This window comes from Microcaecilia unicolor, chromosome 9, assembly GCF_901765095.1.
Source record: "Microcaecilia unicolor chromosome 9, aMicUni1.1, whole genome shotgun sequence".
NCBI lineage: Eukaryota > Metazoa > Chordata > Amphibia > Gymnophiona > Siphonopidae > Microcaecilia > Microcaecilia unicolor.
The window spans coordinates 14,269,084-14,283,400 of NC_044039.1; the positions used below are offsets into that span (position 1 = coordinate 14,269,084).

Sequence of the window (14,317 nt, forward strand, 5' to 3'; positions counted from 1 at the left end):
TAAGGATCCTAAACTAGTTTTTAACTGCCCATTTTCAACATATCATGCACGGTTTATGCAGTATGTAACATTACTGCGACTAGCACATGCTGCTGGGCAATGCAGTGCTTTTGGGCAAGAAGGACCCACTGTATTAAATGATTTAATAGTTTATACTGTTACTACACGCAGGCTTGTACCCATTTTCATCTTACAACTTACATAAATCAATTGTTCTGTCATCTGGTTTTGGAGTTTTCTAATGCTATCCAATGTCTGAATCAGGCTCATAGTAAACGAAGAAATATATTAGCATACGGTCGAAACTTGTGCGCAACAGTGCAAATTGTCCAGGGCTCAACCCTTGCTATTTTGTCCATCTGCATATATGCTCCCTATACAGTGGTTTATGAAAGCAGCTAGGGCTGAACCCTGGATGATTTGCACCACTACTGGTTTACAAGTTTCAAAGTCATGCTAATATATTCATAATTCTACCGTATGTAACTCATACTTTAATGCTAAGCTACTTCAAAGCACTTGTATAAACTCGATCCCCCTTTTGCCTAACTTTCTCGCGCTTTCAAACAAACAAACAAACAAACAAACAAACAAACAAACCCGAACTAGCCGGCCCCGCCCGAAATTTGTGCGCAGGCGCACATTTCAGCCTGCTGCAACCATAGAGGTGCCGCCGGCTCTGGCTAGACGATAGAACCTCAGAGAAGCGCCGGCGCCGCGCTTCCGTACGTACGTGACGTAAGCACGCTCTTTCTTGACGATCTGCTGGGGAAAAAGGCTCTCGGCCTTTTTCTCTGCTCGCCGCAATCACGGAGAGGTAAGCGCGGCGCTCGCATTTCGCTCGTTCGTCGGTTCACCGGGCTCTCGCGCTCTCCCTAACGGCGGCCCGCCCTTGTTTCTTTTGTCTTTTCGCAGGAAGATGCCGACCAAGGGGCCCCTGCAGTCCGTCCAGGTCTTCGGGCGCAAGGTGGGTGCTGTTGGGCGCACGTGCGGCCGGGCCTGCGCGCGCCGGGTCCTGCCGAGATCGGGGAGAGTTCTCCGCGGCCTTGTAGTCAAATGTCTTGTTGAATCTTTGTGGTATAGTGTAACAAAACATTAATATCTGGTAAACATGGAAATGACGGGCACAAACGTGCAGTCGTATACATTTATGCAAGAATAAAATATACCAAAGCAACAGTTATAAAGAGGATGATGCGGTCCTTCTCCCACCGACCGTCTTCCACCCACCTGCTCAGCGAGGAAGACTTGGAAGAAGTGTTTTTTTTTTTTTTTTTTTTTTTTTGCAGGATCTTATCCTACTACTACTACTACTTATCATTTCTATAGTGCTACAAGGCATACGCAGCGCTGTACACCATACATGAAAAGACAGTCCCTGCTCAAAGAGCTCACAGTCTAAATATGGAATGTTGCTAGTGGAATAGCAACATTCCATGTAGAATCTCAAGTAATAGCAACATTCCAGAATCTCCAATAGTAGCAACATTCCATGTTCCACTGCACTAACCACTAGGCTACTCCTCCACTAGCAACATTCCATGTAGAAGCCTGCCCTTGCAGATCAGCAACGCGGCCGCGCAGGCTTCTGTTTCTGTGAGTCTGACGGTCCTGCATGTACGTCAGACTCACAGAAACAGAAGCCTGCACGGCCGCGTTGCTGATCTGCAAGGGCAGGCTTCTACATTACTACTACTTATCACTTCTATAGCGCTACAAGGCATACGCAGCGCTGTACACCATACATGAAAAGACAGTCCCCGCTCAAAGAGCTCACAATCTAAAAATGGAATGTTGCTAGTGGAATAGCAACATTCCATGTAGAATCTCAAATAGTAGCAACAGAATCTCCAAGAGTAGCAACATTCCATGTAGAATCTCAAGTAACAGCAACATCCCAGAATCTCAAATAGTAGCAACAGAATCTCCAAGAGTAGCAACATTCCATGTAGAATCTCAAGTAACAGCAACATTCCAGAATCTCAAATAGTAACAACATCCCACGTTCCACTGCACTAACCACTAGGCTACTCCTCCACTAGCAACATTCCATGTAGAAGCCTGCCCTTGCAGATCAGCAGTGCAGCCGCGCAGGACGTCAGACTCACAGAAACAGAAGCCTGCGCGGTCGCGATGCTGATTTGCAAGGGCAGGCTTCTACATTACTATTACTTATCACTTCTATAGCGCTACAAGGCATACGCAGCGCTGTACACCATACACGAAAAGACAGTCCCTGCTCAAAGAGCTTATAATCTAGATAAGACAGGTAGACAGAACAATTAAGGGTGAGGATAAAAGGACAGGGCAAGTGAGCAGTGGTTAGGAGTCAAAAGCAGTGGTAAAGAGGTGGGCTTTAAGTTTGTACTTGAAAACAGCCAAAGAGGGGGCTAGATGTACAGGCTCGGGAAGTTTATTCCAGGCGTGAGGTGCAGCGAGATAAAAGGAATGGAGTCTGGAATTAGCAGTACAAGAGAAGGGGACAGATAAGAGAGATTTATCCACAGAATGGAGTACCCAAGGGGGGGGGGCGTAGGGCGTGACAAGAGGGGAGAGGCAGAATGAATGCATTTATAGGTCGATAAGAGGTTTGATTTGAATGCGGAAACGGATAGGGAGCCAGTTCCCTATGTTGCTGTAGATTGCCCCCCCCCCCAAAAAAAAAACAAAACAAAAGCCTGGCGTCCTTGTCACATAACTATTGAAAGTTTCAGTTGCTGTGACCAGAATAGAACTGAGGAGTGTTTCACTCCCCCCCCCCCCCCCCCAAACATCTCGGAGCACCCTTAATGTCGGGAAGCATTTTTTCACAGAGATAGTGGTGGATACTTGGAAAGCCCTCCCGCGGGAGGTGAAAACAGTAATGGAATTCAAAAATGTGTTGGATAAACATAAAGGAATCCTTTTCAGAAGGAATGGCTCCTCAGAAGCTGAGCGGAGATTGGGTGGTATCGCCGGTGGTGGAAGGTGGGGCTAGTGTTGGGCAGATTTCTACGGTCTGGGCCCTGAAAATGGCAGATACAAATCAAGGTCAGGTATACACACAAAGTAGCAGGTCTTTCTCTGCCGTCGTCTACTATGTTACTATGTGATTGTGTTAGGGATGGGCAGTCGTTTAAAACGAATATTCTTTGCAGAAGGTGCACATAATGTACATTTTTTTCTTAGAGGGTGCATTGTTTGCATATAGTTCACATCCTTTCCAGAGATGACATGAGGCCCATGCATGTGTCCATCTCAGGAAAGGTGTGCACTATGTGCAAATAGTACACCCTTTTTAAGAAGAGAGCACACTGTGTATATAATGTGCACCAGTAATGACATTTGTTTAAAAAAAAAAAAAAAAAACACTCTACAAACATGAACATTTTTTCAGTGCCTGTCTCTAGTTTCTGTTAGTTTAGAACTGCCAAGTGGTCCTTTTCTAAGAAGGAGTTTTAAGTTGCTCCTGGATTTTTAACAGTTTCATTCTGATGGTATGGGACCTGAAAATACCACTCTGCTTTGGGAGGAGTACAAACCCAGCACTGGCCAAAAAGTTCAGTGAAACTTTCTAGACAGTAAAGGCATTTATTAGGACAGTTATTGGTAGTATAACTGTACTGTGATTTTAGTGACATATTAGCAGTTGTCGCTGTTAGTGGTTTGGTAAAGGGATATGAGGGTTTAATTGATCAGTTAAAGGGGTACAGGAACTAAAAATGGTTAAGAACCCTTGGTTTAGCTTATTCTAATACTAGCCTTTGAGCCCGTAAAAACGGGCTATTATAGGAAGGGGGGGGGGGGGGGGGTTGAAAGGCCCGCCCCCGAGTTCGCCGCTGCCCCTCCCCCTCCGAATTCGCACACGCCCCCCCCCCCCCCCACCGAGCCGTCACCACCCACCTTCCACCCGGCCGGGCCCTCGCTCCGCTATTGAAACAGGGTCCGGGAACGCAGCACTGAGCTCTGCTGAGCTGCCGACGTCGGCCTTCGTTCTTCTCTGCCTGTCCCGCCCTCATGTGACGTAACGTCGTCGAGGGCGGGACAGAGGCAGAGAAGAAGAAGGAAGGGCGATGGCAGCTCAGCAGAGCTCAGTGCTGCGTTCCCGGACCCTCGCTGTTTCAATAGTGGAGCGAGGGCCCGACCGGGTAGAAGGTGGGTGGCGGCGGCGACTCGGGTGGGGGGAGCGTTAGACGTCGGTGTCCCTCCCTCAGAAATGCGCAGTACAGACCCTCTGTGTTCCGCCCCCGTCATCACGTATTGACGCGGGGGCGGGCCAGAGAAGGTCTCTACTGCGCATTTGCGAGTGAGTACGGTCACTCGCCGTTTATATGTTTGATAGCAGATGTCAGCAGTTGCAAAACAAAATGCTCCCTCTTAGTAAGGTTGTAACTGCCCTTCTGTGCAGGTAACCCATATTTTATTCTTAGGACACAGAGGCGTATTTTCAAAGCACTTAGACTTAACAAAGTTACATTGTAATCTGTGGAGCTTTAAATCTAAGTGCTTTGAAAATGAGCCCAGTGAGTCATTTTACTGATGTTTTGAACTGAGGTGCCTAGTGCTTGATTTCCTCTTTGCATTGATAGACTTTTTATGTCTGTTCTATGCGTTTTGAATTTTCATCATTGGGGCCGATGGTACCGAATTGCTACTCTGTGCATACCATTACTGTTGTCTGGCCATCCTCCCCTATTGGAGTCCTTTTATAGGCTTCTCATTTTTCAACATCAAATTTTTGAATGAGTATCTGAAGGATAATTCCTAGGTGAAGTGAGAGAAGTACCATATTCTGGTGGTTGAACCTGGAATAATTGTCCTCTGCAGTGCAAGAATTGATCGATCTGTTCCTTTTCAAGGCATGTGTGGCTATCCAGTACACTGTTTCCATGGTAAACTCTCAAAATATACTTAAATACATTTTCTTTAGGTATAGTCACTAAATATTAAAAAATCAATTAGGAAGTGAAGGCTGGCAAATGTGAAGTAAAATGTGCATTAGAAAAATTGTTTGGCCAACAAAATCTGGATGTTTAACACGTTTCCTATGTCGAATTATAACAAACGAGAGATAGTCCAACTACAAAAAAATTGAAAAAAAAGTGGAAGAAATGCAGGCTAGTGATTGTCCATAAGCTCTTATACAAACAGTCCAGAAAGCCCAAATTTGTGGTCCTCAATTCTTCTCTGACAGCATTAGAGGCCTGGCGTTGTGCTCAGGCTTTCACTACATAGTAACATAGTAGATGACGGCAGAAAAAGACCTGCATGGTCCATCCAGTCTGCCCAACAAGATAAACTCATATGTGTATACCTTACCTTGATTTGTACCTGCCTTTTTCAGGACACAGACCGTACAAGTCTGCCCAGCAGTATTTCCCGCCTCCCAACCACCAGTCCCGCATCCCATCACCGGCTCTGGCACGGACCATATAAGTCTGCCCTCCACTATCCTCGCCTCCCAACCACCAACCTCTCTTCCCCCCACCTGCTCCGCCACCCAATTTCGGCTAAGCTTCTGAGGATCCATTCCTGCTGCACAGGATTCCTTTATGCACATCCCACGCATGTTTGAATTCCGTGAGATGTGCATAAAGGAATTCAGTGTGCTTTTCTGTAATCTATGCTGAATAATGAATTAGCCATCACTTTATTTCTTTTCATATGTTCTGTGTACTCAAGGCCTTGTACGTGGAAAAATCCCTTTTTGTGTTGTATGCCCGCAAATTTGTGCCCTAAATCCATGCTAACCCTGTGCGAAGCCTGAGCACACTTCATTGCATTGGTACCAAAGCTGTTGAAAAAGGTTAGGAACGGACCCGGTTGGAACGTCAATGCTATTGATAATTTCTTGCATTTTGACCCTGAAAGGTACTGGCTACTTCAGATGCTTTTCAGAGCCAAGGGTTTGTTGCGTGTGAACTGTTGTGTGATGTATCCAGATGTTGGAAAGACCACACAGAAGCGGTGGAAAGTATTTTTGTTTGTTAGGGCCTGATGTACTGCAAATTGGAGGTTTGTTATGTTGGAGATTTTGTAGACAGTTTGGTAGTTCCCAAACCCTTGAAGGAGTTTATGTGAAACACAGCAAGACAGGTTTCTGGGGACTGCTTTGAATGAAGCAAGTCTGTTTTCCCTTTAGTAATGCTGAAACACAGCCGTTTAAGATGGTGTTTCATTGACAACTAATGTCTTTGTTTAGTCTTCATATGTATTAAGACTATATATCGATACTGTTTGGAGTCTTACCAGTTGCACAGTAGTATCAAACATATAAACGGCGAGTGACCGAACTCACTCGCAAATGCGCAGTAGAGACTTCCCTCTCTGTCCCGCCCCTGCGTCAATACGTGATGACGGGGGCGGAACAGAGAGGGAAACTGCGGTCCCCCCCTCCCCCCGAGTCGCCGCCGCCGCCACCACCCCTCCACCCAGCCCGGGCCCTCTGATCGTAATTAATTCAACTTGCATCTCGGCAGCACGCAGATCAGCTGAGCTCCGGTCGGCCTTCCTTCCCTGCCTGTGTCCCGCCCTCGCCGACGGTACGTCACATGAGGGCGGGACACAGGCAGAGAAGGAAGGCCAGGCCGACGGGAGCTCAGCTGATCTGCGTGCTGCCGAGATGTAAATTGAATTAATTGCGATCAGAGGGCCCGGGCCGGGTGGAGGGGTGGTGGCGGCGGCGACCTCGGGGGGGGGGGGGGGGGGCCTTGGAAAACCCCCATTCCAATAGTAGCCCGTTTTAATGGGCTCAACGGCTAGTCAATCTATATAAATGAGACGTGACCGACTCACCCGCAAATGTGCAGTAGAGCCCGAACGTTGAGACGGCAAAAGTCCAAGCCCCGCATCCACCAGAACCAGAAAGGAGGAGGAGGCTGGGCGAGGGGCAGAGAGTACACAAAACAGCCCGAACGTACGTGGAGAAGACGGGGGCGTGGAAATCAGAGGGGGAAGGAGGAACGATTGAAGGCCCTCTTCCCCGACGTTGCCGCCGCCGCTCCCGTCCCCCTGTCACACAGTAACACCCATAGAACAGACACGGCCGGGATAAGAATTAGTACGTTGTCGCCCCGCCTTCTTCACCTCTGATTTGTGGAGCCCCGAGGGGAGGAGCCATGGCGGCGGTGACTTTTCACCCCAAGAGGCGTGGCCTCGGATGCAGAAATCGAGTGCCGCGGTTTTAGGAGGAGGGCAGGGGGGGGAGCTGGGTTGGTGGACGGGGGGGGGGGGGAAGGGCAGGGGAAAACAAAAAACTCGCCCGTTTTAACGGGCTTAATGGCTAGTTAAAGGATACCCTGTAATGTACATTTGATAAATCGACATCTAGCTGTAAATATCAGTGAATCATAGGCCACATTGAAGGCTTAATCTTTTTTTTTTTTTAAGTATCCTCCTTATATTATAATATTTAAAAAAAATTTTGCACAGCATTGTTCAGGATTTTTCTTGTTAGGTTTGTTCATTTAACTTGTTCATTTAATCCTGGTGTGAAATACTTACATTCTGGCTTACACAAATTCATGAATATATTTTAACTACGCCCCAGGAATGTGTACGTGCAGATGGCCAAATAATTGAGTTGGCATGTCCCAAATAGCTTCCTTGTCTGTCTCAGAGTTCCGTCAGTGAGTCTGCTTCAGTGGCCCTGGCTTGAGGGTATTGTCTTTTTTTAAATAACTGTGGTTCCTAGATTATGGAACAGACTTCCAAAAGCTTTGAGACAGGAAGAGAACTACAAAGGCTTCCGTAAGAAATTAAAAACATGGCTTTTCCCTTAGCGAGTATTATAGGAGAGGCCTTGAGAGAAAGTCTTACCCTGTTGTCCTATTGCTGTGGGAAGAGGATTTTAAGACACATGGTTCCAGTCATACTAGAAGGCTGGTCTGTTTTAAAAGCTCTAGTGTTCTTCATATTTCAATTCTAAACAGTTTGTTAATATTTTCTTCTTTTTTAAGAAAACGGCAACTGCTGTTGCCCACTGCAAGAGGGGAAATGGTCTGATTAAGGTTAATGGACGACCTCTGGAGATGATTGAACCCAGAACTCTACAGTACAAAGTAAGAATCCCTCCTCCCACTCAACAGTGAAGAAGGAAAAAATGATAGGAGAGGAGAAATGTGAGACCCTGCTGATCAGTGAATTGATTTCACCTTTTTTTTTAAATTCAGGATGCATATTGTTAAGTAGGAAAGTAAAGATCACTGTTGAAAATATTCTGTATTCTATAGAAACCTAACACTTTTAAGAATGCAGCAAAGTCTGCCAGGGCTGACTTTCATAATTTGTACAGGAGTGTGGTAGCCGTGTTAGTCCACTCTTAAGGTTATCAATAGAAATCAAACAAAATAAAACATGGAAAAGAAAATAAGATGATACCTTTTTTATTGGACATAACTTAATACATTTCTTGATTAGCTTTCGAAGGTCGCCCTTCTTCCTCAGATCGGAAATAAGCAAATGTGCTAGCTGACAGTGTATACAAGTGAAAACATTCAAGCATTACTATGACAGTCTGACAGGGTGGGAGGATGGGGGTGGGTAGGAGGTATGCATGGGGACATCAAAGCATATCATTGATATTCTAACAGGATGGGTGTGGATAGGTGATCACCCTCCCCACACCTATCCACACCCATCCTGTTAGAATATCAATGATATGCTTTGATGTCCCCATGCATACCTCCGACCCACCCCCATCCTCCCACCCTGTGAGACTGTCATAGTAATGCTTGAATGTTTTCACTTATATACACTGTCAGCTAGCACATTTGCTTATTTCCGATCTGAGGAAGAAGGTCAACCTTCGAAAGCTAATCAAGAAATGTATTAAGTTATGTCCAATAAAAAAGGTATCTTATTTTCTTTTCCATGTTTTATTTTGTTTGATTTCTATTGATAATTTGTACAGTATTTTGTTTCGTGTGGGAGAATCTGTTCTTTGTTGCATAGAACTTACAGCCAGAGGTGTTCAGACCTGATCCTCAGGGGCCATCGAGAATTCTTACATTCCACCCTGGTATTACCTGGTTAGTGTTGGTGCAAAATATTGGTGTTGATATTTGATGATATTCAGCCATTAGTTATAGGGTGGGGCGATGTACTCTTAAGTTAACAAAAAGGCTGTCCCAAGTTTGTCCCAAGAATGCTGCTACTATCTGAGTAGTAGTGAGGGTCACCACTTTGTGTTGCTACTTTTACAGATAGCAACACTAAATATACACAGTATATTTGATTGTTACAGCTGGCATGTAAAAACAAACAAAACACTGATTGCAGGGTTTAAATATTGACTCCCTTTTTTTTATTTAATTCAGGTAGTGATTACTCAGAGCCGTATTTGCCAAAATTCATATCCATGTTGCAGTATAGGTACAGTGAGGAAGTTTATGAACTCCCCCCCCCCCCCCCCCCCAGGATGGTGTGTATTTTACCAATTTATACTCAACACATGATTAGATGTTAATCTAAACCATAAGGAGAGAGAAACGCACTGAATACTCAGATTAAAAAAAAGGTACGATTTAATTATTTATTGCATTTGTATCCCACATTTTCACACCTTTTTGCAGGCTCAATGTGGCTTCCAATGTGTCGTTATTAGTAGATAGTGGATTAGGAGATAGCAATTAGTGTTACATAGAAAGTAGTATTTTGTGCTCACATTTGGAGGACCGTAGATTGATATGGACAAAGGAATACAAGACTCAAAAGTCAATATAGCAGTTGTGGAAATTCAGGAAACAGACAGTTGTGTCAAATAGAATCTGACAAGTACAATTTGCGGAAGAAAAAAAAGCAAGGGAAGTTTGGTTCACAAAGGTGAAATAATGGGGCAGACTTGTACGGTCTATGCCCTGAAAAAGACAGGTACAAATCAAGGTAAGGTATACACAAAAAAGTGGCACAGTGGGAGGCGGGGCTGGTGGTTGGGAGGCGGGGATAGTGCTGGGCAGACTTGTACGGTCTGTGCCCTGAAAAAGACAGGTACAAATCAAGGTAAGGTATACACAAAAAAGTGGCACATTTTTTGGGCAGACTGGATGGACCGTGCAGGTCTTTTTCTGCCGTCATGTACTATGGAGTATTTTCTGCCGCTGTTAAATGGATTGACATCCAAATTTATAATGGATTACCAAGTAAAGAATAATGTGTTTGATGTACCGCCTTTCTGTGGTACAACCAAAGTGACTTACATTTATTATACCACCTCATGATATCTACTGTACTTCATAGATGTCCCCAAACTCCAGAAAACTGGGTGTTTTGTATTTATTATATGCATGTGCTTTCTCTGTCCCTAGTGGGCTTAGAATCTTTTTCTACCTGGGGCACTGGAGGGTTAATTGACTGTGAGCTGCAGTGCGAATCAAACTGAGTTCTCAGCCCACTGCTCTACAATTAGGCTACTCCACTTTTTAAGCTTGATTCAGCATACATATGTACTTAATGGTTAATGGAATAAACAGTACTATGTGTTAGCACAGTGGTTTGCTCATTTTTCCTTTGTTAGTCTTCTCTTTCAATGAAGAGACTTCAAGCGCAGCAAAATCCAATCTACTTATATCCTGCTAAATCCCAATGCTTTGGTCCAGAGCTGCTTAGAAAAGGAATAGAAGATAGAAGAATACATTAATAAATACTTTAATATCAGTTTAAATAGGTTGCGTTAGGGAATAAATTATCCAATTATTGTCAGATATTTCTGGGAGATAAGTGTTGAGAAGCACTGGAACAAAAACTATAAGATGCCCCCCCCCCCCCCAAGCTACTCTGACCCTGCCAGAAATTCTCTGCGTATCTCCAAAGATGGGAGGCAGGAGCAATGCCCACTCATTTTGGAAAAGGTCAACACTTGACCCTGCATGGTGTGTCAGTCTGCCAAATAAGAGAATAATTCCCTTATTGGAAAACCTGCCTCCATGTGGTGTGTTAGGTAGGTGGGGGGAGTATTCTTTTTTGTGTGTGTGGGAGAGGGTAGGGGTGCAAGGGGTCACCAGTTGGAGGAAAGGTGCTGCGGGGAGGGGGGAGATCTATGTAAGTAACACCTGGAGGTTTTTCACACCTGATCTATGTGTTTTCCCATGTAAACACACATTTTTTTGAGCTTGGCCTATTTGCACGCTGTTTAGTTACTGCATTAGGGAGCAAATATTGTCTTACCTGTGTGCTAAGTTTCAACCCCACCCCCCCAATCTATGAAAATGTTTTATGGCATATGTAGTAGTTGCTTGAGTGTTAACATCAAATAAGCGAAATGAGCCTATTTAAATTAAACTAAATCGTACCCATTTAATGACATCCCATTTGGTAATATTCTTCTCTAGGCAGCATCCCCCGTTGATATTTGGTACCCTGCTGGCCATGGTTTGGAGCAGGGGTTGGCAATCACTGTCCTTGAGGGCCTCAACCCAGTCAAGTTTTCAAGATTTCCACAGTGAATTTGCATATACTGCTTCCATTGTATGCAAATAGATCTCATGCTAATTCATAGTGGAAATCTTGGAAAAACTGGGTTGTGGCTCTCGAGGGCCGTGGTTGCCCACCCCTGGTCTAGGGGGTAGTTAACAGCCTTTTCTTGTATTTGAAATACACTTATCACTGGCTGGTCCTTTCTGAAGGGAGATTTGGACATGGTCCTTGAATGCCACTGCTATGGGCACTGCCACCCTTTGTCTCAGAGTAGTTTGCTTGCTTCACTGGCAACATACTTGACCTGGAACTAGATGGAGGAAGCAGTTTTAGGGAGTGCTTTCTATTTATATATGCTAGGGTCGAGGATTTTTTTTTTTGTTATTTTTGTTACATTTGTACCCTGCGCTTTCCCACTCATGGCAGGCTCAATGCGGCTTACATGGGGCAATGGAGGGTTAAGTGACTTGCCCAGAGTCACAAGGAGCTGCCTGTGCCTGAAGTGGGAATCAAACTCAGTTCCTCAGGACCAAAGTCCACCACCCTAACCACTAGGCCACTCCTCCACTGTTGCTACTATTTGAGATTCTACATGGAATGTTGCTATTCCACTAGCAACATTCCATGTAGAAGTCGGCCCTTTCAGATCACCAATGTGGCCGCGCAGGCTTCTGCTTCTGTGAGTCTGACGTCCTGCAAGTACGTGCAGGACGTCAGACTCACAGAAACAGAAGCCTGCGCAGCCTTCTACATGGAATGTTGCTAGTGGAATAGCAACATTCCATGTAGAATCTCCAATAGTAGCAACATTTCATGTAGAATCTCCTGCGCTTTCCCACTCATGGCAGGCTCAATGCGGCTTACATGGGGCAATGGAGGGTTAAGTGACTTGCCCAGAGTCACAAGGAGCTGCCTGTGCCTGAAGTGGGAATCCAACTCAGTTCCTCAGGACCAAAGTCCACCAACCTAACCACTAGGCCACTCCTCCACATGAGATCGGAGCAGGTCCAAGACAATTTCAGTAGCTTTTGTTTTGATTTATAAAAATGGGTAACGCTTGCCCTTTGCATGTTCTACTGTGTATTTTAACATGCTGCTGACTGACTTTTAACACCTGGATAAATTATGTAAAGCTGCAGTGGCAGCTGCCTTGAAGTTCGTTCTAGGCTACTATTTGAAAGAGGTGGTATATCAAATTAATAAACGATATTTGAGCTCCTCTTAAAAAAAAATAATCTCACTTTTTTTTTTTTTTTTATTTCTTCTAGCTGCTTGAACCTGTTCTCCTGTTGGGCAAGGAGCGTTTTGCTGGAGTTGATATCCGAGTTCGTGTTAAGGGTGGTGGCCATGTTGCACAAGTGTATGGTAAATATGTTAACAGCAGCATCTCTGCTACAATCACTGGAAATAGAAAGTTAGGTAATAGCAGATTTACAGAGATTAGAATGCAGAAACAGCAATCGGAGAACATGAGCAAAAATTATATGAAAATGTAACTGGCTGAAGTCAAATGTGTAAACAAAAAAAACAGCACCACGGGCCTTTAAAAATGGAACACAGTTCTTTAATGAATGAGCCTTGACAAAAAGACCCGACACGGGCCGTGTTTCGGTGACTAGCACCTGCGTCAGGGGTCACAGTGATGACGTGGAAAACTTGGGGAATAACTCGAATACATTCATTTGGATACAGAAAGTGAAAGTGCCTTGGTGCTTTGTAGCTTTTACTACATGAGACGTGGGGTAAGGAATAATATATTGTAGAGGAATATATTCGAGTTATTCCCCAAGTTTTCCACGTCATCACTGTGACCCCTGACGCAGGTGCTAGTCACCGAAACACGGCCCGTGTCGGGTCTTTTTGTCAAGGCTCATTCATTAAAGAACTGTGTTCCATTTTTAAAGGCCCGTGGTGCTGTTTTTTTTTGTTTGGACTTTAGTTTGTACTTCGTTCCCTCTCTTTTGTTATATTGAAGTCAAATGTGTCACAGACACATGCATTGAGGAGAGAGATTCTGGAAGGATCTGCTTTTGACCTTTCAGCATATGTCTTTCCTCTTTGTATGAGAGGCGAGAACTGACCTCACGTGAATGTGTGAGTGTGAGATAATAGGGTAATAGGAAAAGCTTCGCCTGTTCATAGCTTATTCTACTTAAACTACTGAATAATTCTGGTAAATGCAACTACAGCCTTTTAAAAATGTTCTCTATCTTCACAGCTAAATCCTGTTTGGTTTTTTTTTTTTTGTGACTGACGTTAGGTAATGGTTTGCTAATCTTATTTCTTTTTTGTTAACAGCTATTCGCCAGGCTATTTCCAAATCATTGGTGGCTTACTATCAGAAGTGTAAGTGATTTCAGTGCCTTATTGAAAATAATGAAAAATATTAGCAATTTCCTCCTCTTGCTGTGGACTTCAAGCTCTTGGAACCAGGAATGGGATCAAGAATTTGTTGACACATGGATTTTTCCCTCTCTCTCATTGCACTTTACCCTGCTACTTAGCTTGAAACCGGGTTCCGGGACTGTCAACTGCAGTCATTTGTTCCCACTAGATATTGCCGTTGTGTGACGACGTTGGGATTCCTGCTTATAGGCTCTCAGTGCTGTCTCTGCAGTACCCTTGGTTTGGGAATCAAACCCACATCCTCCACGTGACAACGCATATCACTTGACACATTGACTTGATGTAGACGTGAGTTAAAGTACGACTTTCTCTTTCAGATGTTGATGAAGCTTCTAAGAAAGAGATCAAAGACATTCTAATTCAGTATGACAGAACCTTGCTGGTTGCAGATCCTCGTCGGTGCGAGTCCAAGAAGTTCGGTGGACCTGGAGCCCGTGCTCGCTACCAGAAGTCTTACCGTTAAAATATTTTTGGTACATCTGTATTTCAAAATAAATCTGGAGGAAACAGTCTAATCTCA

General features: G+C 44.5%; 1 protein-coding gene across 1 annotated transcript; it reads left to right on the plus strand.

Annotated features, from left to right (window-relative positions):
• The first annotated feature begins 706 nt into the window (after window positions 1–706).
• RPS16 (ribosomal protein S16) lies at window positions 707–14,317 on the plus strand. The gene is made up of 6 exons (XM_030215137.1): window positions 707–817; window positions 916–967; window positions 7,938–8,039; window positions 12,660–12,756; window positions 13,690–13,737; window positions 14,115–14,317. The coding sequence occupies exons 2-6, from the start codon at window positions 920–922 to the stop codon at window positions 14,258–14,260; spliced, it is 441 nt and encodes a 146-aa protein (XP_030070997.1). The 5' UTR covers window positions 707–817; window positions 916–919; the 3' UTR covers window positions 14,261–14,317.

What these genes read in the sequence shown, in the direction of transcription:
- RPS16 (XM_030215137.1), top strand. Translation starts at nt 920, where the DNA reads ATGCCGACCAAGGGGCCCCTGCAGTCCGTCCAGGTCTTCGGGCGCAAG. An exon ending in CCAGAACTCTACAGTACAAA is followed by an intron (nt 8,040 to 12,659) that starts GTAAGAATCCCT and finishes TATTTCTTCTAG; the next exon opens with CTGCTTGAACCTGTTCTCCT. An exon ending in CCATGTTGCACAAGTGTATG is followed by an intron (nt 12,757 to 13,689) that starts GTAAATATGTTA and finishes TTTTGTTAACAG; the next exon opens with CTATTCGCCAGGCTATTTCC.